Below are 25,925 nucleotides of genomic sequence, written 5' to 3' on the forward strand. Positions count from 1 at the left end.
CGGGGGGGGGGGTCACACATCACTCATGCTCACTACCAATCACATAGCCCTATAGAGGTGGGGGGGGGTCACACATGCCCACTACCAATCACATAGCCTTATAGAGGTGAATGGAGCGGGGGGTCACACATCACACATGCTCACTACCAATCACATAGCCCTATAGAGGTGAGTGGAGCGGGGGTGGGGGTCACACATGCTCACTACCAATCACATAGCCCTATAGAGGTGAATGGAGCGGGGGGGTCACACATGCACACTACCAATCACATAGCCCTATAGAGGTGAGTGGAGCCGGGGGGGGGGGGGGGGGGTCACACATCACACATGCTCACTACCAATCACATAGCCCTATAGAGGTGAATGGAGCGGGGGGGGGTCACACATCACACATGCTCACTACCAATCACATAGCCCTATAGAGGTGAGTGGAGCGGGGGGGTCACATATGCTCACTACCAATCACATAGCCCTATAGAGGTGAGTGGAGCGGGGGGGTCACATATGCTCACTACCAATCACATAGCCCTATAGAGGTGAATGGAGCGGGGGGGTCACATATGCTCACTACCAATCACATAGCCCTATAGAGGTGAATGGAGCGGGGGGTCACATATGCTCACTACCAATCACATAGCCCTATAGAGGTGAATGGAGCGGGGGGTCACATATGCTCACTACCAATCACAGCCCTATAGAGGTGAATGGAGCGGGGGGGTCCACATATGCTCACTACCAATCACATAGCCCTATAGAGGTGAATGGAGCGGAGGGGGGTCACATATGCTCACTACCAATCACAGCCCTATAGAGGTGAATGGAGCGGGGGGTCCACATATGCTCACTACCAATCACATAGCCCTATAGAGGTGAATGGAGCGGGGGGGTCACATATGCTCACTACCAATCACATAGCCCTATAGAGGTGAGTGGAGCGGGGGGGTCACACATGCTCACTATTGCTCCATGCACACAGGGGACTTTGGTCCTTGGCAATCATACAGTTGTAGGCACAAGTGACAGCTGCCAATGTTTTACGAGGTTCTTGAAAAGTTGCTTAGTTTCACAAGCTAACATTGCAGTGTAGGAGCCTGATGGGGGGCGCGGGGGGCGTCACTCCTGGCCCCTGATGCATTTCTCCATGTCTTGTATTAGTAAGTGTAGTGCTGTACTGGTGTAAGCAATGCTTAGTCCTGACATCTGGCGTCACCGGACCCCGTTCTCTCTGTGCCATGGTGCGTTATGCAGGGTATGGGGTTGTGGCCCCGTACACTACATGGAGACTCAGTGTAGGGAGCCACATGGTAGCCCCCTTACACCAGATAGTCACTGTCAGGAGGGAGTGTGATATTTACATGATTTCTGTGGTGGAAAAGGGGAAGAAATCTTCACACTTCCCCATAATCTGCGGAGACGTGACCATTACATAACTATTGTACGGAAATAGGAAGCAAACTCGTTCTTGTGAGAACTTTCACATTTAGCTAAAAGGTTTTTTTTCCCATCTTATATATTGATGATATTTCTTGAAGTTGATTTATCCCTTTACGATCAGTCGGGTCCCCAATAATCTGGCGATATCATAAAGTGATGATGTATATATTAGTGACGTACCGTCACTCTGACCCCCTTTAATACACTTAGACAACGATGTTCGGAATAGCTTTTTCCTATACTACTTGCCACTTGTGAATATACGTTTTGCACATGAGCCGGCCATATGAAATGCTTCTATAAGCCGAGCTGGGGCTGCGTATTCTCCAACTAAACTGTGCACAGCGGGTCAGGGGCTAACGAAAAACCGGCGCTCTTTATTTCCATGGTAAATTGTCACTTTTGTCGGGCCATTACTTTCTGATCCTGAAACACGTGGCTGGGACTGCAGGAAAATGCTGAGCGCTGTGCTAGGCAGTCCCATGGAAAATGAATGAAACTGGCGGATCCATTCAGAGAGAATATCTCAAAGCCCATTCTCTGGACCTGTGAGACTCCCAATATTTAGACCCCCACTGTCCATGTCCAGAACGTTACCTCCTATCCTATGGCTAGCTAATGACTTTCAATGATGGGAATGTTATATTATACATTCCCTAAATCAGTGTTTCCCAACCTTTTTAACATTTTTTGCACTCCTACCAAATCATGTTTATACAAACGACCAAAACCATATACTCTGCCAGAATTAAAAAAAATATACAGTGGTATGTAAAATATATATTACACTTTAAAAATTTCAAAAAGGAAAAGTTTGTGTGCTCAGGTAACTATGGCCAAGGTTGCAGGTCTTAATTAGCCTGTTGGGGTTATGATTAGTTTACTATCATCGTTATTAAAGGCCAGGTGGAGGCTCACAAAGCAGAAGGCGGCTATAAGAAGATAGCAAAGCATTTTCAAGTTGCCCTTTCCTCAGTTCGAAATGTAATTAAGAAATGGCAGATAACAGGAACAGTGGAGGTCAAGATAAGGTTTGGAAGACCAAGCAAAATTTCAGTGAGATTTTCTCATGATTGCTAGAGAGGCAAATTAGAACCTAAACTTGACTGCAAAAGACCTTCAGAAAGTTTTAGCAGACTCTGGAGTTGTGGTTCATTGTTCTACCGTTCAGAGACATCTGCACAAATATGGCCTTCATGGAAGAGTCATCAGAAGAAAACCTCTCCTGCATCCTCACCATAAAATTCAGTGACAGAAGTAAGCAAAAAAACATCTAAACAAACCTGATGGATTTTGGAAACAAGTCCTGTGGACCAATGAGGTTAAAATAGAACTCTGTGGCCACAATGATCATAGGTATGTGTGGAGAAAAAAAGAGCACAGAATTTCTGGAAAAGAACATCTCGAAAACCATTAAGCGAGGGGGTTGATCAGTCACGCTTTTGGGTTGTGTGGCAACCAATGGCACAGGGAACATTTCACGAGTAGAGGGAAGAATGGATTCAATGAAATTTCAACAAATTCTGTAAACATAACACCATCTGTAAAAAACAAAAAAGTTGAATTTAAAAAGTCAATGGCTTCTACAGATGGATAATGATCTTAATCACGCATAAAAATCCACAATAGACGACCTCAAAAGGCGCAAGCTGAAGGTTTTACAATGGCCCTCACAGTCCCCTGATCTGAACATCATTAACCCCTGTCTGACCTCGGACGGGATAGTAAGTCCGAGGTCAGATCCCCCTCTTTGATGCAGGGCTCCGGCGGTGAGCCCGCATCAAAGCTGGGACATGTCCCCTGTTTTGAACAGCTGACATGTGCCCGCAATAGCGGCAGGTGAAATCGCGATTCACCCGCCGCTATTAACTAGTTAAATGCCGCTGTCTGCATTTGACAGCGGCATTCAACCGGCGCTTCCGGCCGGGCGGCCGGAAATGAGCGCATCGCCGACCCTCGTCACATGATCGGGGGTCAGCGATGCTTCTGCAGAGTAACCATAGAGGTCCTTGAGACCTCTATGGTTACTGATCGCCGGTAGCTGTGAGCGCCACCCTGTGGTCGGCGCTCATAGCACACCTGCATTTCTGCTGCATAGCAGCGATCTGATGATCCCTACTATGTAGCAGAGGCAATCCAGTTGTGCCAGCTTCTAGTCTCCCATGGAGGCTATTGAAGCATGGCAAAAGTGAAAAAAAAATGTGAAAAAAATAAAAGAAAAATATAAAAGTTTAAATCAACCCCCTTTCGCCCCATTCAAAATAAATCAATAAAAAAAAAATCAAACCTACACATATTTGGTATCGCCGTGTTCAGAATCGCCCGATCTATTAATAAAAAAAAATCATTAACCTGATCGCTAAACGGCGTAGCGAGAAAAAAAAATTGGAACCCCAGAATTACGTTATTTTTTGTCTCCGTGACATTGCATTAAAATGCAATAACGGGCGATCAAAAGAACATATCTGCACAAAAGTGGTATCATTAAAAACGACAGCTCGGCACGCAAAAAATAAGCCCTCACCTAACCCCAGATCATGAAAAATGGAGACGCTACGAGTATCAGAAAGTGGCGCAAATTTTTTTTTTTTTTTTTTTTTTTTTTTTTAGCAAAGTTTGGAATTTTTTTTCACCACTTAGATAAAAAATAACCTAGTCATGTTAGGTGTCTTTGAGCTCGTAATGACCTGGAGAATCATAAAGGCAGGTCAGTTTTAGCATTTAGTGAACCTAGCAAAAAAGCCAAACAAAGAAAACAAGTGTGATACTGCACTTTTTTTGCAATTTCACCACACTTGGAATTTTTTTCCCGTTTTCTAGTACACGACATGATAAAACCAATGATGTCGTTCAAAAGTACAACTTGTTTCGCAAAAAATAAGCCCTCACATGTCCATATTGACGGAAGAATAAAAAAAGTTATGGCTCTGGGAAGAAGGGGAGCAAAAAACGAACACGGAAAAATGGAAAATCCCAAGGTCATGAAGGGGTTAAAAATCTGGGGCTGGACCTCAAAGTGCATTCAAGACGAACACCCAGGAATCTCACAGAACTGGAAGAATTTTCCAAGGAAGAATGGATGAAAATCCCTCAAACAAGAATTACAAGCTGTGTTACTTGGAAAAGTGGGTGCTACTAGGTACTAACCATGCAGGAGGCTCAAACTTTTGCATTTGCCTATTTTTCCTTTTTGTAATATTTCAGGGGTGCCCAAACGTTTACATGCCACTGTACACTGTGCCAAAGAAAATTAAAATAAAATAAAAATTCTCTGCCCTCTGTATACATGATGAAATAAACACTCTGCACCTTAGAATAAAACGGAAACTGACTCATTGGCCACCATGCAGCCCACTATTTTGCCTCCTCCTTAAGGGGGCGCTGCTTTACTCCATTGTGCCAACACTTGGCGGATGTGGAATAAATTGGCGGCACTACGCTCCATCCTCCATTTCTAACCGCGATGCGGCGGCATCTCCAGAATGTTTCACCGGTCGGGTACCGAGCAGAGAAATATGGCGGCCTTTAAGATGAGTATCCATCCTTGCAATATGTAGTATATCGGAATAGGAGAGAGGCTGAAAGAAGGGGGTCCCAGACTCTGGTGTCCAAATGCTTTAAGTCAACCGCCCCCCTTTTTAAAGTAATTGATAAACATTAATTGTAACGTTTCCTTCCCAGGTGTCGGTCTAAACAGCACCACACAAAGTGTACTAAGCCGCCCCATGCAGCGAAAGCTGGTGACGCTTGTTCATTGCCAACTGGTGGAAGAAGAAGGACGGATCCGAGCAATGAGAGCGGCGCGATCGCTGGGGGAGAGAACGGTGACCGAGCTGATCCTACAACACCAGAACCCGCAGCAGCTCTCCTCCAACCTGTGGGCGGCTGTCCGTGCCCGCGGCTGCCAGTTCCTGGGACCAGGTATCGTTTTGCTTTTATGCGGCGTAGGATTTATTTCGTACCCTCGACAGTAATGACAATGTGACCGTAAGTCATCTTCTCCATTTCAGCCATGCAGGAAGAAGCCTTGAAGCTTGTCCTCCTGGCTCTGGAAGACGGATCTGCGCTCTCACGGAAGGTCCTTGTTTTGTTTGTGGTGCAAAGACTGGAACCGCGCTTTCCTCAAGCCTCGAAAACTAGCATTGGGCATGTTGTCCAGCTGTTGTATAGAGCCTCTTGCTTTAAGGTAAAAAAAAAAGTGATTTTCCTACTTTTTTGGCCGTCCCTGTGTGGTGCACAGTAATAGTAACCTCTGCGGAGAAATGGCGGCGTGTCTCGTTACTCACCTGTGGATATGAGTCGTCCATTTATAAACACCCTTTAATTATCCAAACATGGCCCCCTACTCTGTAATTACATGAGAGGGAAATATATGGCTAGATGTGGCTTCTTTCCGCGACAAAAGGTTATTGCTGGGGAGGTGAAAAGCCAGAACCAAAACATTCAGATGATCGCATCTCTGCCATTGGTAAATTCAAGGGACGGACCTTTTATTGGGACTTTTTTATTTGGGCTGTTTGGGGATGTTTTATTCCAGAGGAATCCATGTTTTTCTTAATATGTAAATGAGCTTTTAAGATCTATGGGCCGGACATAGATCTCCCCGAGAATCTGCCTCCAGAGCTTATTTTATATGAAATGATATGTACTTTTTTTTTCTTGTACAATTGAAGACATCACCTTTAATTTCAGGTCACAAAGCGTGATGAGGATTCCTCCTTGATGCAGCTGAAGGAGGAGTTTCGCACTTACGAGGCGCTGCGCAGAGAGCACGATTCTCAGATTGTGCAGATAGCAATGGAGGCCGGCCTGCGCATCGCCCCCGATCAGTGGTCCTCTCTTCTGTACGGGGATCAGTCTCATAAATCCCATATGCAGTCCATTATTGACAAGGTAACCGCTTCATTTCTGCTCTTTTCTTTTAAAAATCAGCTTGTCCAAAATGTATTTATTTTTTTTTTTTACATTTTTAGTTTGTTGACCCTTTTTTGGGGGGTCGACTTTCACATTTTGCCCTGAATCTTCTTATCGGGTTCAATAACGCTTGAATTTTATAGTTTTAGACTAACTTAGATACCAGTTAATTTATTACAAGAAAGTTTTTGTTAAGTTGCAGACCCCGGCCTCGTTTGCTCAGAGTGTCCAGGAACTGACCATTGCTCTGCAGAGGACTGGAGACCCCGCTAATCTCAACAGATTACGACCTCACCTAGAGCTGCTGGCGAATATAGATCCAAGTCCCGGTGAGTTACCAGCATCTTATGTATTTACATTGGGGGGGTGGGGGATTGGCTGGTATGTCCCCTATAATGCTGCCCACGAGTATTGCTTATTTGTGGAAACTGTGAGTGCAAAAAGACACAAAGGTGACCATAAACTTTAAGGGGATCTTGTCAGCAGGTTTTTAGACACCAAAGTATCATCAAAACAGTAAAGTACATGTAATGATAATTACTTCCATACCTTAATATTACAAATCCGTGTCTCCTTCATCTGCGAATGAGCTCGAGACAGCAGCTGTCTGGCCTTTTTCTCCTCTCGGTGCCGGCCTCTTTGTCCTCTCGGTGCCGGCCTCTTTGTCCTCTCGGTGCCGGCCTCTTTGTCCTCTCGGTGCCGGCCTCTTTGTCCTCTCGGTGCCGGCCTCTTTGTCCTCTCGGTGCCGGCCTCTTTGTCCTCTCGGTGCCGGCCTCTTTGTCCTCTCGGTGCCGGCCTCTTTGTCCTCTCGGTGCCAGCCTCTTTGTCCTCTCGGTGCCGGCCTCTTTGTCCTCTCGGTGCCGGCCTCTTTGTCCTCTCGGTGCCGGCCTCTTTGTCCTCTCGGTGCCGGCCTCTTTGTCCTCTCGGTGCCGGCCTCTTTGTCCTCTCGGTGCCGGCCTCTTTGTCCTCTCGGTGCCGGCCTCTTTGTCCTCTCGGTGCCGGCCTCTTTGTCCTCTCGGTGCCGGCCTCTTTGTCCTCTCGGTGCCGGCCTCTTTGTCCTCTCGGTGCCGGCCTCTTTGTCCTCTCGGTGCCGGCCTCTTTGTCCTCTCGGTGCCGGCCTCTTTGTCCTCTCGGTGCCGGCCTCTTTGTCCTCTCGGTGCCGGCCTCTTTGTCCTCTCGGTGCCGGCCTCTTTGTCCTCTCGGTGCCGGCCTCTTTGTCCTCTCGGTGCCGGCCTCTTTGTCCTCTCGGTGCCGGCCTCTTTGTCCTCTCGGTGCCGGCCTCTTTGTCCTCTCGGTGCCGGCCTCTTTGTCCTCTCGGTGCCGGCCTCTTTGTCCTCTCGGTGCCGGCCTCTTTGTCCTCTCGGTGCCGGCCTCTTTGTCCTCTCGGTGCCGGCCTCTTTGTCCTCTCGGTGCCGGCCTCTTTGTCCTCTCGGTGCCGGCCTCTTTGTCCTCCCGGTGCCGGCCTCTTTCTCCTCCCGGTGTCGGCCTCTTTCTCCTCCCGGTGCCGGCCTCCTACCAGTGATTGACAGGTCTCTCTTTTCAGTGAGCTGCTTCCCTGGCCTACCTTGCAGGTGCCATCTTTCCAGGGGAATCTCATGCACCGTGACGTCCTAAAGGCGTGGCAAGAGTCGGCATATTCATCTGTGCATGTGCCACCCCGCGGAATGATGGCGCCTGCCGTCAACTACCTAACAGCCCCTTTTGAATGACCCCAGTGTGCGCGGACCAGTGCCTCTCCTAGCGCTCTGTCCTTTGGCAATGTCGTGGCATTTTTTATGTGCAGTCCTGCTGTGTTCGCTGATGGACTGCAGCCTTCACGGTGCTGCAGCCCATCACGTACCTTATACCTAATCCTCACCTGTAAATCTTCTCCATCCTAGATGCTCCACCTCCAACATGGGAGCAGCTGGAGAACGGTCTTGTGGCGGTGAAGACTGTTGTGCATGGGCTGGTTGATTACATCCAGAACCACAGCAAGAAGGGGACTGACCAGCAGCAGGTGAGCGAGGCTCGGAGCTACCACATGATCCAGGTACCACACCATAAACTACAAGTGTCTCCAAGAAACTTTAAAAAAAAAAATTGGGGGGGAAGCCAAGTATTATGTTTTACGTTGCAGCGGGATTGACCCTCATTTCTTTCAGCAGGCGTATTAATAATGACGATAAACCCAATTCTCTCATTAATGCAGAAATTGAAAATTACAGCTGCAGTTTTCTATTCTCTCCAGAAACCTCCTTTACTGTCCTGCTTTTTGGTTTATTGTTTAATACAGCAGTAATAATGACTTTTGGGGAAGTTTCACAGGAGGAGGGGGGGATCCTGGGCCGATCAGCGCTGACGTGCCCGGATGAATGATCGGAGGATCTCCAGGGTGCTCCTGGTGGACTTTACACTTGCAGTGGCTTTTGTATGGCTTCTTCTGTATTAGGGGATTGCATTCTTATTCCCCCGCGGGGGCCGTGGTTCTGTAGATGTTTGCCGTTCTCACCGGACTCTGTACTGTATAGAGCGCAGGGCTGATACCAAATGGGAATGTATTGTACAATTCCTGGTAATGCAGGACGGATCCCTCCAAACCACAGGTCTACCGCGGGGTCAGGACTTAAAGTTATAAGTTTAATTATTTATCTCTTTTATTATGTGATTGACTTTTCTTTTTTTTCCCCTTTTGAAGCTTATGACTGACATTTAGAGGGTAAAATAGTCTAAAAATGTATTACTCATTAAATTTGCATTAATGTGATTGTCCTCTACTTGACAACCATTCCTTAATTCCTTACAGGGTTGTCCGGCCTTAGGTTACAGCTCTGCAGTCCCTATGTGACTGCAGACTTGTAAATCCTCACATCATTCACACGGCACTGTGTGATGATACTCCTGGAGCGATATGCATACTACCGGCCACATTCCAACTAGACATGTCAATACACTTGCATTGAGTGAGACTGTGCACGTCTAGTCGGCATGTGATCGCACCGGAGAATCCTCGCAGTGCATGCGAAGTGAGGATTCGGAAGTCTGCAGCCACCTAGAATGATGGCAGACTTGTAGCTTAAGGCCTGACAACCCCTTTAAGTGCCCCATATTAAGTAAAATGTGTGTGTGTGTGTGTGTGTACATATATACTTGCCTTCCAGATCAGCGATGTCATGTACTTTACCGCTGATTGTCTGCAGCCTTCACTATTCCTTCATATCAGACGTTGCGGGAATCAGCGCTAATACCGCAGGAGCAACGCTGTTCTAGGAGGTTGATATTTAGCCTGCCTAAAATTCAAAAAAAATAAGTAGCTCACTCCTGGACAACCCCTTTAATATGAACGTCTATGGGCATTGTATGGCTATGCAGTGGCATATGTCACAGCCTGCCTTTGGAAGTATATGGTGGGAAATCTTGAAGGAGCGAATAGCCCCTTACATTCTATCTGGTTTCTAATGATTGAAGCAGAGAGAGTACGGTAATTTATTGTCCGGAGCTGAAATCATAGTTCTGCTGATTCTTACTGGGCACAGAAAACAGCTTAGCTGAATTTCTATAACATGGCAGGACTGTTAGGGTGTGATCAGACCCACTATAGATTTAACCTTTTTTCCTTTCTATTAGCTACATGATGAAATCTGTGGGAGTTGGAATGCAGAAAATTAAAGTATACCTAAACTAAAGCTGCTAACATAGCCGACAAGTCAAAACAGCTCTTTTTTTCATCTAATATATCCAGGCACTGTCCTGATTTCCCTGCTCTAACTTGCTCTGCACTCTGTTTAATTGTATGTTTCTTCAGCATTCTACCAGCACTATGGGAGCTGGAACTTTTTTTTTCTTACTTCCCAGCGTACATTACATTTGCCATCGTCCAATGTCTTGTCTGCCCCGAGATGAATAAACCTGCCTTTCTGTTAGTTCTGAATGCAGTATGGCAGGAAGGAGCAGAGAGACAAAGGTCTGCCCTCATTTCCCGTATCTTGTCTCCGCCGCCGTGCTGCTGGAGAAGGATTACACCTGACAACAGGCAGTGGTCAGAGAGTCGCTCTAAAGTGAGGCGCCTGGGTTGTCAGCATTTTTCAGAGATGTGTAGCCTGGAAAATGGTGTCTATAAGTGGACAGTTGGCATCTTGTATAAATAAATATTCGAGGAACCCATATTTTTTCCTTTGATGTCTTATTATTAGGACAGATTTCTGCAATGTTTTTTATAAAATTTCACAAAGTTAATGGCTGTTCAGAACAATGACTTGTGCCAGAAATCTCAGCATTGTGCCGTAGATCGGCGTTGCACCCTTCTGATGAGCGATTACTGTATGTGCCTTTTAATTACAGTAGATATAGAGAAATGTGTGACCGTGCCCATAACGACTGACGTTTTCTGCATGGTGCAAAAAACAAGGGTGTGCATTGTCCCATGGCTGCAGCAAGACTTTCAATCATTTATCGGATCGATTTTGTTGGCTTTTTTGACTTGGAAGGATTTCCGGTGTCCATCTGTAATAACCTTCTCTGTATTCTTTTTTGGCACAGCCTCCGCAGCACAGCAAGTACAAGACTTACATGTGCAGGGACATGAAGCAGCGTGGAGGATGCCCCCGTGGGGCCAGCTGCACCTTCGCTCACTCTCAAGAAGAGTTAGAAAAGTAAGACGTTACTGATTACGGACACAGATGGTTTCTTTTTTTAAAACCATGTTTTTTTTTTGTTTTTTTTAAAGGGTCAGTCATTGGTAAAACACTGGCTTTAAGGCTATGTGCACACGTCAGGATTATTTGCAGTAATTTCCTGAACAAAATCGGACTTTTTCTGCAGGAAATCCACATGCGTTTTTATCCCGTTTTTTGCGTGGTTTTTTTTTGTGTGGGTTTTTTGCGGTTTTGTTCCAGAGCTTCCCAATGCATTAAATAGCGGGAAATCCGTGAAAAATCCGCAAAATTAATGAACATGTTGCGTTTTTTTCCACGAAAACATATGCGCAAAAATTGCGGATTGCATTCTATTGATAGGATGCTTAATGGATGCGTTTCACGGTTTTATTGCGTTTTTATAGCAAAAAAACGCGAAAAATCCGGAACGTGTGTACACAACTTTAGGGTCAGGCCATCTGATCCTTCACAGATTACAAATTTTGCTTGATATATTTGAAAATGGCCTTGTCCTTTTTACTTATGGGAAAAGCTAGTAAGAGGGTTGTGTCTCATTTTGTTAAATGGGTAAAATTGCAAAATGCTGTAAGAAAAAAAAAAAAAGACAATTTTTCAACTTACCACTCATTTAAAAATCTTTTCAGTTCCCAAGAACGGAGGGATTCTCTATTATACAATTTACAGCTCGTTGCCTAGGTTACCGTCCACCTGTGCTGTTTTAGCAGCAGTGGCCGTTTTCTTGCACAAGGAGCACACCTTTACAGTCTCTGCTTTTATAGCTTGCAAGTGCCGCTCTGAAACTATCCGGATCGCTCGGTCTGGCTAGTGTCCGTGCACCTGCGCTCTACCAATGCTGCACAGTTTGGGCCAGCGTGGCGCTATGCCGCTGGCTCGGACTGTCAGTCTTCAGGAGCACACCGTCCCCAGTACGGGAGGCAGGGGAGCAGTGCGCTCCTTAAGATAAAAGATAAGACAAACCATTAAGGGACTGTACACACAGGACTGATAGGCTGCAGATTTTTGCAACACAGTCAACTGAGAAAATTGCACCAAATTGTGTTCTTTGTTGCATTACTGATCTACATGATCCATTAATAGGTGCTCCTAATGAAATGTGGATCTTGCCTAATGTGACTGTGCAGTAAAATACTAGACGTAAAGCTACAAGTATAGTTTTTCTCCATTGTCTGAAGGCAACTTTTTTTTTTTCTAGGTTTAGAAAGATGAACAAACGTTTGGTTCCAAGGCGGCCATTGAGTGCCTCGCTCGGTCAACTGAACGAAGTAGGGTTACCCACTGGGGCGATACACCCAGATGACGGGCCCATGGTTAAACAAGGTGCCCTTCCCAATGGCATTGTGACGGGGAGCTCTATGACCCAACTGATTCCCCGGAGTACGGACTCTGGCTACGAGTCTGTCATGAAGCCCGTGAAGTTGGATCACCTGAGTAACAGTGCCCCAGGCTCTCCCCCGGAGTTGTAAGTATACCTTAAGTACATTTTTGCAGAACCTACATTTGTTTAGGCAATTATTAGAGAATTTTTCATTTTTTATTTATTTTTTTTAAATACTTTTAGGCTCGACTCCATCCCCAAGAACTCCATGCCTGCCTTACCGGTCAGTTCTCACCCTCCTCAACGCGTGTCCGGTGATCTCCCCCCTCTGCCGGTGTCTAAGCAGATACAGATGGTGCCACGGGGCTCCCAAATCTATGCTCCCCCTCAGACTGATATCTTTTACCCTGACCCTAGAGGAGGGGGCCCTCCATTCGAACCTGTATCCTACCCACCAAGTAAGTGGCTTAAATGCTGGCGTTACATCCTCGCTTGTTTTTGATTGTCTTTGATTCATGGTGCATTTGCTTTATCCTTTCCAGGTGTTTATTACCAACAGCCTCGCTTCGTCAGACCTCAGCCATCGGCCCCCGAGTCGTCCCCTACCTACCTCGATCACTATCCTTCCTATTTACAAGACAGGATGGTTGGCACGCAGTACACAACCCCCACTCAGCAGTACTCGCCCATCAGCCAACCTATGTACCCCCCACACTACGATGGCCGCCGTGTATACCCTTCTGCTCCACAATCCTACCAGAGGGAAGAGCTCCTTGACATGGCTCCTGCTGCCGGGTCACCCTACGTGCCGGAAGCTCGAGAGAGGTACCAACAAGTAGAAGGCTACTACCCTGTGGCTGCCCACCCGGGGCAGATAAGACCACCGTATAACAGGGTAGGTTTCTCTTTGAAAATTCTAAATTTTCTTTCCTATTCTGTTTGTGACCGTTGCACATTATGGCTGTGTGTGTTTTTACCTTTGAATGTGGAGTAATGTTTTGCTTTAATTATTAAAGGGGTATTTCCAAAATCATGCCATATACAGTCACTTAAAGGGGTTTCTCCGTCAGCGCTCAATTCTGTATTGGAAGGTGAGCAGCTCTGATGTTTTCCCACGAGGAGCAATGCTGGTATTGTGCATGCATCCTATAGGACAGGTCTACGACACCTGCCGGTATCGCAACAATATCGGCACTGCTCACCTCCTGATGCAGAAGTGGGGTCCTAACCTGTGGGACCCCCAACAATCCGTAATAACAAAGGTGCAGCAACTCTGCTTTTGCACCAGTTTTCCTCCTGGACGCTCAGCTGTGCAGGGTTCTGTTGCTGGTCCGTCAGGGTGAGGGTGTCTGTGCAGAGTTAAAACTGAGAAGGGGATGTAGTTGTGCAGCCCCTCCATTCTTGGGGTCAGATCGTTAAGTGATCATATTTCCCATCACTTACTGAGATGGGAAGCCTTTTTTTTTTTTTTTAATAGCGACGCCAGTGAACCTCAGTTTACTCTGTCGCCTCATTGGGGGACACAGGACCATGGGTGTTATGCTGCTGTCCACTAGGAGGCGACACTATGCATAATCTGAAAAAGATTAACTGTGGCTCCTCCTGTGCAGTATACACCCCTGGACGGCATCAGCCTTCTCCAGTTTTTGCTTAGTGTCGCAAAGGAGGCACACCTAAAGATTTTTACTCCGTTTTTCCGACGGGATTACAGATGAAGAAAAGAGGGTCTCCTGTGAGACTCCCGGCATGGCTCCTTCCTCGGCCCCCTATTATGGGGTGCCCAGTTGAAGTTGAGATGGCTATTCCCCATGCTGCTCCTTCCCCAGCCCCTCGGGTGTTGGTTCGAAGTCGAGACCCCCCTCCTTCCCCAATTCCTTTTGGTTTCTGGGTTGAGGTCGAGGCGAGGATAAAGGCCCCTGAAGGTGACAACAGCACCCTCCCTATCCCCCTCTGGGGGTATTCGGTTTAGACACCTCAGGTAGGGCCTGTACAGGCAGCATCCTACAGCTCCCAGCAATGGGCCAGCACACTGCGCCTGCATCCAGGGACCCCAGCCCAGCTGCGGGCTCCTGTTGGGGCCGGGGGGAGTGCAGGCAGGCATGGCACATACAGACACAGGGCTCCCAGCGTCCCTGTCTCTGCGGCAGCACCAGCTCTATACTGCCTCAGGGGGACCCCAGCCGGGCTCCCCCTTCCGCTTATAGCCCCACCGCCATCCTGCCTTTAAATCCGGAGGGGTCCGGTTCAGATCCGACCCCCTCCCGGACTTTCGCGCCGGCCTGGAGCCCTTCTGGGCCTCAGGCATCTACTTTAGGCCCCGGCTTCGGCCTAGCTGAAGCCACAGCCTCCTCTCCACCCCCCGGCCCGCCCCCCGGATGACAAATATGACACTCTACCGTGTCATACAAGGGGCGGATCGAGACAGAAAGGGCGCGTTTTTACACAGCCTTGCCGCCTTTTTACAGCTCTCCGCCCCCTTCTCCTCCTCTCTTCTCTGTCTCTGCAGCCATTTTCGGCTGCAGATTAACCCTGCATCTCCCGGTCTGCTGGACCGGGACCAGGCAGCCAGTCTCCGGGGGGCACAGGACTGTGGATTTTCGGCGCTGGACCTAGGGGTACACTGGTGGGGTAAGATCACAGCTGGGTTATTTTTACTCAGCTGTGAATCCATATTACCTATAAGGCTCCCCTGTAGGTTCTCTACCCCTGTAAGGTCCATCTGCTGGCAGCACTTCTGCACTCTGTGTGCACTATGCCGGGCTCAAGGTCTAAGAGAACCAGGCAGAACTGCTATTATGCATTCTGCACAGCCTGCGGGACCGCTCTCCCCAGTAGTAGCACGTACCCGCATTGTCAGAACTGTATACAAACTACTGTGTCACAGCCTCAAGAAGCCCCTGCCAATGCCTCGGTGTCTAATGCCACGCCGGAATGGGCTACTCAGATATCGCAATCTATGACGCAGTCTATAGATAACCTAACTTCCACATTGCTTCAGGCTCTGCAGGGTCATGCCCCGGCTATGACCGTTACCCAGCAAAGGGAGAGCTTGACTCAGGAACAAGATGACCCTGGCACATCCACGTCTAGGTCAGGACGCAAGCGGATCCATAGATCAAGTCCATCTGCGTCATCCCATAGCACACGGTCATCCCCCTCTAGGGAGAGACACTGTTGCTCCAGGTCATCTAGACCATCCCATTCCAGGGACAGACAATGCAGATCTCCGCAATCCCCAACCAGAGAAGGCCTCCTCCCCAGCTCACCCAGCAGGGGACGCCTCAGTGATACACAGGATTCGGAAGGCATCTGCGACTCTGACTCAGACAGAGAAACGGAGGGGTCCCTGATCCCAATCCCTCCTAGCAATACAGCGCTAGTTGAGGACATAATATCGTCCATCCATCGGGTGCTGGACATTTCTGATCCGCCACCAGAGGCCCCAGAACATCAGATTTCCTTTGAAGGACCTCTGAAGCCGCCTAAGGTTTTCTCTAACCACCCAGAGTTTAAGGCGATCCTTAAAAAACAGCTCTCACAGCCTGAGAAAAAATTCGCTAATCGCAAATATCTGGAGGCGAGGTACCCCTTCCCACAGAAGGACACCAAGGAATGGACAGATCCACCTGAAGTGGATCCCCCAGTCTCCAGGCTAGCAGCACAGACCCTCCTTTCACTGCCAGATAGCTCAACCCTAAGGGACGCAGCAGACCGGCAGGTAGAACGCATGGCTCGTTCAATTTTCGAGGCAGCAGGGGCATCCCTGGCTCCCGCGTTCGCCTCAGTTTGGGCTGCCAAGGCCATCCTGGCCTGGGCAAAGAATTTACAAGCCTTCCAAGCATCCGCTCCTGAACTGTCAGACCAAGCGGTTCAAATTGCTGTTGTAGCAGATTACATGCTCCATGCAGCTCTGGATTCAGCAAGGGGAGTCACGGGGATAGCATCAAACGCCATCACGATTCGGCGTATCCTCTGGCTGCGGGAATGGAAAGCGGACGCAGCCTCAAAGAAGTCCCTCACGCACCTCCCCTACCTCAGTGGGAGACTTTTCGGTGAACAGTTGGACACTATGATATCCAACGCCACAGGGGGTAAGAGTACTTCTCTTCCCCAACTGAAACCTAAACGCACTTACAAGAAGCGTAACCAAACTCGATTCCGATCCTTTCGGAATTCCTCCGGCTGGTCCGTCTCACGACCAGTACAAAATCGTAACCGTTCCCCACGCAGGGACAACTCACGATCGACGCAAAGGTCGGACAAGACCTGGCAGTCAAAAGCAGGCCAGTCTAAGCCCAGAGGAGGAAAATCGCAGACTTTCTCCTCCTCATGACTCACGGACTCCGGAAGACCCCACACCAGTAGGCGGCCGACTTTTGCTCTTTCATCAAGTCTGGCTGCCTATTACAGAAGACAGGTGGGTCATGGAACTAGTGTCTTCCGGATACAAAATAGACTTCACCTCCAACCCACCGGACCGGTTTTTCCTCTCTATCCCCCCAAAACCGCCAGCCAAGGCTCGAGCCTACCACCAAGCGGTCTCCTCGCTTTGTCAATCAGGAGTCATAGTACCGGTACCCACGACCGACCGCTTCCAAGGGTTCTACTCCAATCTGTTCGTAGTTCCCAAGAAAGGAGGCAGCGTACGGCCCATACTAGACCTAAAACAGCTCAACAAACATGTACGGGTCTGTCACTTCCGCATGGAGTCCCTCCGGTCTATCATTGCGTCCATGGAGAAGGGAGAATATCTCGCCTCCATAGACATACAAGACGCATACCTGCACATACCCATTGCACCTGCTCATCAGAGGTTTCTCAGGTTCGCAATAGGCCAGGACCACTACCAATTCGTGGCTCTCCCCTTTGGACTCGCCACGGCTCCCAGAGTGTTCACCAAGGTCATGGCAGCAACCATGGACGTCCTGCATTCCAGAGGCATAGTAGTCGTTCCATACCTGGACGATCTACTCATCAAGGCTCCCACCTTCAAGGACTGCGAGTTCAGCGTCTCAATCACAACCGATACTCTCAGTCGCATGGGCTGGTTAATCAACCTACAAAAGTCATCACCAACCCCGAGTCAGTCCCTGACCTTCCTGGGAATGTTATTCAACACCTCCAGGGGTCTAGTGCTCCTTCCCAAGGACAAGGCACTGGCCCTCCGACTAGCAGTTCGCACTCTCCTCCGCAAACCCCCTCGATCTCTCCGGTTTGCCATGAGAGTCCTCGGCAAGATGGCAGCAGCAATAGAAGCCGTCCCATTTGCCCAGTTTCACCTCAGACCTCTCCAACTAGCCATTCTCAAGTCCTGGGACAGGAATCCCTTCTCTCTCGACAGGGAGTTCCAGCTAACGTCGTCCACCAGGAGGTCCCTGCACTGGTGGCTCAAGCCATCCTCGCTAGCAAAGGGGAAATCCTTTCTCTCAGGTCAATGGAAGGTTCTGACCACCGACGCGAGTCTGACGGGTTGGGGTGCGGTGCACCTACACCACAGGGCACAGGGCAAGTGGTCCCCAGCGGAAGCGACCATGCCCATCAACATCCTGGAAATTCGTGCCATCCTTCTGGCATTGAGGGCCTTCCATCACTTACTGGCAGCCTCTCACATCAGGATACAGTCGGACAATGCCACGGCTGTGGCATATGTGAATCATCAATGGGGGACCCGCAGTACCCAGGCGATGCGGGAAGTGTCACATATCCTCCGCTGGGCGGAGGACACAGGGTCGGTTCTTTCGGCGGTCCACATTCCGGGTGTGGACAACTGGGAAGCAGACTTCCTCAGCCGACAAGGAATAGACTCGGGAGAGTGGTCTCTCCATCCCGAAATTTTTCAACAGATCTGTCTCCGCTGGGGGACCCCGGATGTGGACCTAATGGCATCCCATTTCAATGCCAAGGTCTCCAACTTCATTGCCAGAACACACGATCCGCGGTCGCTCGGAGCAGACGCTCTGGTTCAGGACTGGACCCAGTTCCAGCTTCTCTATATTTTTCCACCTCTCCCCCTGATATCCAGAGTGGTGAGGAAGATCAAACAAGAGGGAGTTCCAACCATCCTCATTGCACTGGACTGGCCCAGACGCACATGGTACGCCGACATCGTACAACTCACAGCAGACGCCCCCTGGCGTCTCCCCGACCGCCACGATCTTCTATCACAAGGGCCGTTCTACCACCAGAACTCAGGGGCTCTCAATTTGACGGCGTGGCCCTTGAGACCTGGGTTCTAACCCAGGCAGGGCTCTCGGCAGATGTCATTGGAACCATGATCAGAGCACGGAAACCAGCCTCTGCCAAGATTTATTACCGTACCTGGAAAGCTTTCTTTACCTGGTGCGAATCTCGTGGCCAGATCCCACTCCCTTATTCCATACCCAAAGTACTTGGTTTTCTCCAATCGGGTCTGGAGGCCAGGCTGTCATTGGGCTCGCTTAAGAGCCAGGTGTCAGCCCTCTCAGTGCTTTTCCAAAAGCGCATTGCTACCAAGCCGCAAGTAAGGACTTTCCTTCAGGGGGTTTCCCGATTGGTTCCCCCCTACAGACGACCACTAGAAATGTGGGACCTCAACCTGGTCCTGACAGCATTGCAGGAACCACCCTTCGAACCCCTTAAGGAGGTCCCGCTCCGCCTTCTTTCCCAGAAGGTGGTTTTCCTGGTGGCAATCACCTCGCTACGCAGGGTGTCTGAACTGACAGCACTCTCCTGCAGACGGCCTTTCCTGGCATTTCACCAGGACAAGGTAGTTCTTCGTACGGTCCCATCCTTCCTCCCGAAGGTTGTGTCCGACTTCCACCTCAATGAGGAAATTTCACTACCATCCCTTTGTCCGGTTCCGGTTCATAGAGTGGAGAAGGCTCTGCATACGCTTGACCTTGTCAGGGCTTTGCGTATATACGTGTCTAGGACTGCGTCCTTCCGGAGGTCTGATTCCCTTTTCCTCCTTCCGGAAGGCGGCCACAAGGGTATGCCAGCTTCCAAAGCTACTCTTGCCAGGTGGATCAAATCCACCATACAAGAGGCGTACCGCCTTAAGAATTCTCCTCTTCCAGACGGTATTACGGCACACTCTACACGGGCGGTAGGGGCCTCCTGGGCCATTCGGCACCAGGCTTCGGCACAACAAGTGTGTAAGGCGGCCACTTGGACTAGCTTACACACGTTTACTAAACACTACAGGGTTCATACCCAGTCCTCAGCGGACGCGAGCCTGGGTAGACGTGTCCTGCAGGCGGCGGTGCCCCAAGTGTACGGGCCTGTCTGCACAATATTCGTCCATTGCTTCCCACCCAGGGACTGCTTTAGGACGTCCCATGGTCCTGTGTCCCCCAATGAGGCGACAGAGTAAAGGAGATTTTTGTGTACTCACTGTAAAATCTCTTTCTCTTAGCCTCTAATTGGGGGACACAGCTCCCACCCTGTTGCCCTTTCCGGGCTGTTGTAACTGTTGAGTTCTCATATTGTTTCTTGAGCTCGTACATAGTTGCCTTCTTACAGGCATAATTATGTTATTCATGTTACGTTCCTCCTACTGCTTTTGCACAAAACTGGAGAAGGCTGATGCCGTCCAGGGGTGTATACTGCACAGGAGGAGCCACAGTTAATCTTTTTCAGATTATGCATAGTGTCGCCTCCTAGTGGACAGCAGCATAACACCCATGGTCCTGTGTCCCCCAATTAGAGGCTAAGAGAAAGATTTTATGGTGAGTACACAAAAATCTCCTTTTTATCAGGTTCACTTGTATTTTAATACATTCAATCCTCATCATCTATATAGGAGTCTTACAACCGTCTGCCACCTCAGCATCCATCACAGCCCCATCCAAGCCTGGATGATCTTCACCGTCGACGTAAAGAGATCATGGCTCAGCTAGAGGAGAGGAAAGTGATCTCGCCGCCTCCATTCGCTCCTTCACCGACTCTGACTCAAACCTTCCATCCAGAAGAGGTAACGCGGCCGGCTCTAATGCACGTCTGATGGCAATCGCTGTGTGTCACCTTGGTTGGGGTGTCGGTAAGTAAATGTCTCCATAGTTTGTTACATACATCTCCTGTTCTTGTAGTATCTCGATGAGGAACTGAAAGTATCTGGGAAGTACAAAGGGAACGACTACAGCCAGTACTCCCCCTGGTCCTGTGACACGATCGGTTCCTATATTGGAACCAAAGACGCCAAACCCAAAGACGTTTCTGCCGGTGGCTGCGTGGAAGTAGCAGTAAGTAGAAATTCTTCTTTTATGCAACTTTTAACAGATCTGAAGAGCCCGGAGATTTTCTGCAGCCACTTGGTTTATGGTACACGAGGATGGTCTTTTGGAAAAGCCATTGATAGCCGAAAAATTAAAATGATGCAGACATGGGACATGTTGTCTACTCTTATAGAGAACCCGTCAGCAGGCTATAGCACTGTAAACTAAAGGTATGGCCACAACTGCGCTATTACTCTGATCAAATCAATACCTTTGATGAAGGAATCTGGTCAGTAGTTCTTGTTTAATTATGGTTTTAAGTTTTCTTCAGTGCATCTTGGAAGGGGAGGGGTGCGTCTTCTATTCCGACCCCTCCTGCGATGTTCCTACCTCTCTTTGGAAATTTTGCATCGGCATGGGCGGTGCGTGAGCATTGTGATTCCGCATATAGTCTTCAGGTCTTCAATAAAATGGCGCTGGAGGCGGCGCATGCGCAGATAGAGATCTCAGCTCATTGAAGACGTCATTGAGCTGAGAACTTCATGTTCGCATGCACCTCCTCAGGTGCTATTTTATCGAAGACCAGAAAACCGGCCATGAAATCGAATTGCGCTCACGCCAATGACCACGTAGGCAGGTCACTGAAGAATCGGTGACCTGCAGGAACACAGGAGGCAGGCGGCGGAGGGGCCGGAGCAGAAGACGACTCAACCCCACCAGGCCCACCCTGACGCACGAAAGACGTCATCAGAAGAAAACTTAAAACCATGATTAAACAAGAACCACTGACCAGATTCCTTCACTAAAAATATCGATTTGGTCAGTGTAGTAGCGCCGGTACGGCTATACCTTTAGTCTATAGTGCCAAATTCTGATGACAGGTTCTCTTTATTATTATTTTTTTTAATGTCTGCCCCAATTGAATTGCGCAATACACACCAGCAAATAGTAGTTAGAGCGGTAGGCTGAAAACTACAGATCCCATGATGTCTTGCGCTGCATGCAAATTGAGCTGTCCGATCCGGCAAATCCGGGTAGCTCTCGGCTCCGCCTAAGTTCCTAATATGTCATCTATTCTAACGTTAAAGAAGTGGACAACAGGTTCCCTTTAAATAAGTTCATTTACATAGAGAAGCCCCCCGTGATGAGTGTACGCGATGTCACCATCACCGCAGTAAGGGAGTGCGTTTTTGATCATGTAAGGGCAAATCTAAGGAGGACAAAGTAAATTGAACAAAATGTCTTTATTGGGCATCAGAATAAAATGGTTAAAAAATGTTAATTTTTTTTGTTTTTCCCTTTTTCTCCCATTACAGAACGCTGACAGCAAAGCCCTAAGGGATCAGCGCCTTGAACTTCAGCGGCGGGCCCCAGAGGCGGGAGAGGATGATCTCATTCCGTTTGGCGACCGACCCACAGTTTCCCGTTTTGGTGCCATCTCCCGCACCTCCAAGAACTTGTACCAGCCATCTGGTCTTATGCAGCCGGCAATGGGAGGCCAAGGTGCGCCAACCAAACCAAGCGTTACTGGTGCGTTCTGGCAGCGGCTTGTGTCGTGATAATATTTGCCTCATGTTATTATTTTATTTTTTTTTTAATTGCTGAATATTTTATTTTAAAAAGGCATTCAATTACTAGGTTACATTTATTACACAAAATAAAAAATAGTAGATGCTTGCGTGATTATATGCAAGTTAATCAACTGGGATTTAATGGGACTCTCGGTTTTTGCTATTTGCTATCTGAGAGCAGCGTGATGTAGGGGCAGAGAACCTGATTCCAGGTTTGTGTCACCTGCTCAGCAGCTTGCTGTAGTTACAATACAATCAGTGTTTTATCAGCAGGAGATTATTACTAGAGGCAGTTTAGGAAATCTGTAACCCCGCCCCCACCACTGATTGGTACTTTTCTGACACTGTACACAGTATACTTCCAATCGGGGGAGGGTTATACAGGTCTCAGCATTCTTGGCACTGCTACAGAGAAAACAGTAATTTTATCGAAACTGCAGCTAGGAGCTCAGTAAGTGACACATCGCTGGAATCAGGGTCTCTGCCCCTACATTATGCTGCTCTCAGATTCCATAGCAAAAATCTGCTGACCTATTCCTTTTAATGGTTGCTGATGGCCCTTAACCCCTTAATCCCGTATGACGTACTATCCCGTCAAGGTGACCTGGGACTTAATTCCCGGTGACGGGATAGTACGTCATACGCGATCGGCCGCGCTCACGGGGGGAGCGCGGCCGGGTGTCGGCTGCATATCGCAGCTGACATCCGGCACTATGTGCCAGGAGCGGTCACGGACCGCCCCCGGCACATTAACCCCCGGCACACCGCGATCAAACATGATCGCGGTGTGCCGGCGGTACAGGGAAGCATCGCGCAGGGAGGGGGCTCCCTGCGGGCTTCCCTGAGACGATCGGTACAAGGTGATGTACTCACCTCGTACCGAACGTCTTCTCCCTGCAGGCCCCGGATCCAAAATGGCCGAGGGGCTGTATCCGGGTCCTGCAGGGAGCACTTCCGGGTCGGAGCAGGCTGCAGATGAAAGCTGCAGCCTGCTCCGATGAAAGGATGATCGCAGATCTAATAGAGTGCTGTGCACACTATCAGATCTGCGATCTGTGATGTCCCCCCCTGGGACAAAGTAAAAAAGTAAAAAAAAAAATTTCCACATGTGTAAAAAAAAAAAAAAAAAAATTCCTAAATAAATAATAATAAAAAAAAAAATATTATTCCCATAAATACATTTCTTTATCTAAAAAAAACAAACAAAAACAATAAAAGTACACATATTTAGTATCGCCGCGTCCGTAACGACCCAACCTATAAAACTGGCCCACTAGTTAACCCCTTCAGTAAACACCGTAAGAAAAAAAAAAAAAAAAACGAGGCAAAAAACAACGCTTTATTACCATACCGCCGAACAAAAAGTGGAATAACACGCGATCAAAAAGACGGATATAAATAACCATGTTACCGCTGAAAACGTCATCTTGTCCCGCAAAAAACGAGCCGCCATACAGCATCATCAGCAAAAAAATAAAAAAGTTATAGTCCTCAGAATAAAGCGATGCCAAAATAATTATTTTTTCTATAAAATAGTTTTTATCGTATAAAAGCGTCAAAACATAAAAAATGATATAAATGAGGTATCGCTGTAATCGTACTGACCCGACGAATAAAACTGCTTTATCAATTTTACCAAACGCGGAACGGTATAAACGCCTCCCCCAAAAGAAATTCATGAATAGCTGGTTTTTGGTTATTCTGTCTCACAAAAATCGGAATAAAAAGTGATAAAAAATGGTCACGTGTCCGAAAATGTTACCAATAAAAACGTCAACTCGTCCCGCAAAAAACAAGACCTCACATGACTCTGTGGACCAAAATGTGGAAAAATTATAGCTCTCAAAATGTGGAGACGCAAAAACTTTTTTGCTATAAAAAGCGTCTTTTAGTCTGGTTTCACACTTGCGTTTTTATCTGCATGCGTTTTTTAAAAAAACCGCATGTGTGAAAAAATGCATGTAAACGCGGTAAAACGCATGCGTTTTTATAGAAAAACACAAGAAAACAAGAAAAAAACAAAAAACCCTAACCCTACCCCTAACCCTACCCCTAACCTGAAATACGTGGCACTGAAATATACGTTTATATACGTATATAAGTGCCACGATATTTCAGTGGCCACGTATATAAGTGCCACGTATTTAAGTGCCACGTATTTAAGTGCCACGTATTTAAGTGCCACGTATTTAAGTGCCACGTATTTAAGTGCCACGTATTTAAGTGCCACGTATTTAAGTGCCACGTATTTAAGTGCCACGTATTTAAGTGCCACGTATTTAAGTGCCACGTATTTAAGTGCCACGTATTTAAGTGCCACGTATTTAAGTGCCACGTATTTAAGTGCCACGTATTTAAGTGCCACGTATTTAAGTGCCACGTATTTACGTGCCACGTATTTACCAGTGCCTGAAATACGTGGCACTGAAATACGTGGCACTGAAATATCGTGGCACTGAAATATCGTGGCACTGAAGTATTTACGTGCCACGTATTTTTCAGTGCCTGAAATACGTGGCACTGAAATACGTGGCACTGAAATACGTGGCACTGAAATATCGTGGCACTGAAATACGTGGCACTGAAATACGTGGCACTTAAATACGTGGCACTTAAATACGTGGCACTTAAATACGTGGCACTTAAATACGTGGCACTTAAATACGTGGCACTTAAATACGTGGCACTTATATACGTGGCACTTATGACTGTCAGAAAATGTTCAGTAAACGGTTAGGGGTGAGGTTAGGGGTAGGGTTTCAGGTAGAATTGGGGAGTTTCCACTGTTCAGGCACATCAGGGGCTCTCCAAACGCGACATGGCGTCCAATCTCAATTCCAGCCAATTCTGCGTTGAAAAAGTAAAACAGTGCTCCTTCCCTTCCGAGCTCTCCCGTGCGTCCAAAAAGGGGTTTACCCCAACATATGGGGTATCAGCGTACTAGGGACAAATTGAACAACAACTTCTGGGGTCCAAGTTCTCTTGTTATCCTTGGGAAAATAAAAATTTGGGGGGCTAAAAATCATTTTTGTGGGAAAAAAAATGTTTTATTTTCACGGCTCTGCGTTGTAAACTGTAGTGAAACACTTGGGGGTTCAAAGTTCTCACAACACATCTAGATAAGTTCCTTGGGAGGTCTAGTTTCCAATATGGGGTCACTTGTGGGGGGTTTGTACTATTTGGGTACATCAGGGGCTCTGCAAATGCAACGTGACGCCTGCAGACCAATCCATTTAAGTCTGCAGTCCAAATGGCGCTCCTTCCCTTCCGAGCTCTGTCATGCGCCCAAACAGTGGTTCCCCCCCACATAGGGGGTATCAGCGTACTCAGGACAAATTGGACAACAACTTTTAGGGTCCAATTTATCCTGATACCCTTGTGAAAATACAAAACTGGGGGCTAAAAAATCATTTTTGTGAAAAAGAAAAATAATTTTTATTTTCACGGCTCTGCGTTATAAACTGTAGTGAAACACTTGGGGGTTCAAAGTTCTCACAACACATCTAGATAAGTTCCTTGGGGGGTCTAGTTTCCAATATGGGGTCACTTGTGGGGGGTTTGTACTGTTTGGGTACATCAGGGGCTCTGCAAATGCAACGTGATGCCTGCAGACCAATCCATTTAAGTCTGCATTCCAAATGGCGCTCCTTCCCTTCCGAGCTCTGTCATGCGCCCAAACAGTGGTTCCCCCCCACATAGGGGGTATCAGCGTACTCAGGACAAATTGGACAACAACTTTTAGGGTCCAATTTATCCTGATACCCTTGTGAAAATACAAAACTGGGGGCTAAATTTCATTTTTGTGAAAAAAAAAAAAAAATTATTTTCACGGCTCTGCGTTATA

The 25,925-nt window shown here is 47.9% G+C and overlaps 1 protein-coding gene across 10 annotated transcripts in view; it reads left to right on the forward strand.

Annotated features, from left to right (window-relative positions):
* The window catches only part of RC3H1 (ring finger and CCCH-type domains 1), a 73,860-nt gene that overhangs the window by 41,036 nt on the left and 6,899 nt on the right, over positions 1 to 25,925 (forward strand). For 2 of the 10 annotated variants that reach the window (XM_077276262.1, XM_077276263.1), the window contains exons 4-15: positions 5,116 to 5,355; positions 5,445 to 5,620; positions 6,127 to 6,327; positions 6,551 to 6,677; positions 8,229 to 8,380; positions 10,867 to 10,979; positions 12,196 to 12,462; positions 12,562 to 12,776; positions 12,861 to 13,213; positions 20,099 to 20,269; positions 20,385 to 20,537; positions 21,827 to 22,040. In XM_077276262.1, coding sequence (XP_077132377.1) covers positions 5,116 to 5,355; positions 5,445 to 5,620; positions 6,127 to 6,327; positions 6,551 to 6,677; positions 8,229 to 8,380; positions 10,867 to 10,979; positions 12,196 to 12,462; positions 12,562 to 12,776; positions 12,861 to 13,213; positions 20,099 to 20,269; positions 20,385 to 20,537; positions 21,827 to 22,040 — 2,382 coding nt within the window. Of the gene's footprint in view, positions 1 to 5,115; positions 5,356 to 5,444; positions 5,621 to 6,126; positions 6,328 to 6,544; positions 6,678 to 8,228; positions 8,381 to 10,866; positions 10,980 to 12,195; positions 12,463 to 12,561; positions 12,777 to 12,860; positions 13,214 to 20,098; positions 20,270 to 20,384; positions 20,538 to 21,826; positions 22,041 to 25,925 lie in introns of all 10 variants that reach the window. The other 8 variants (XM_077276260.1, XM_077276261.1, XM_077276267.1 and 5 more) reach the window with 5 other exon arrangements.

Source organism: Ranitomeya variabilis, chromosome 8 (assembly GCF_051348905.1).
Source record: "Ranitomeya variabilis isolate aRanVar5 chromosome 8, aRanVar5.hap1, whole genome shotgun sequence".
Classification (NCBI taxonomy): domain Eukaryota; kingdom Metazoa; phylum Chordata; class Amphibia; order Anura; family Dendrobatidae; genus Ranitomeya; species Ranitomeya variabilis.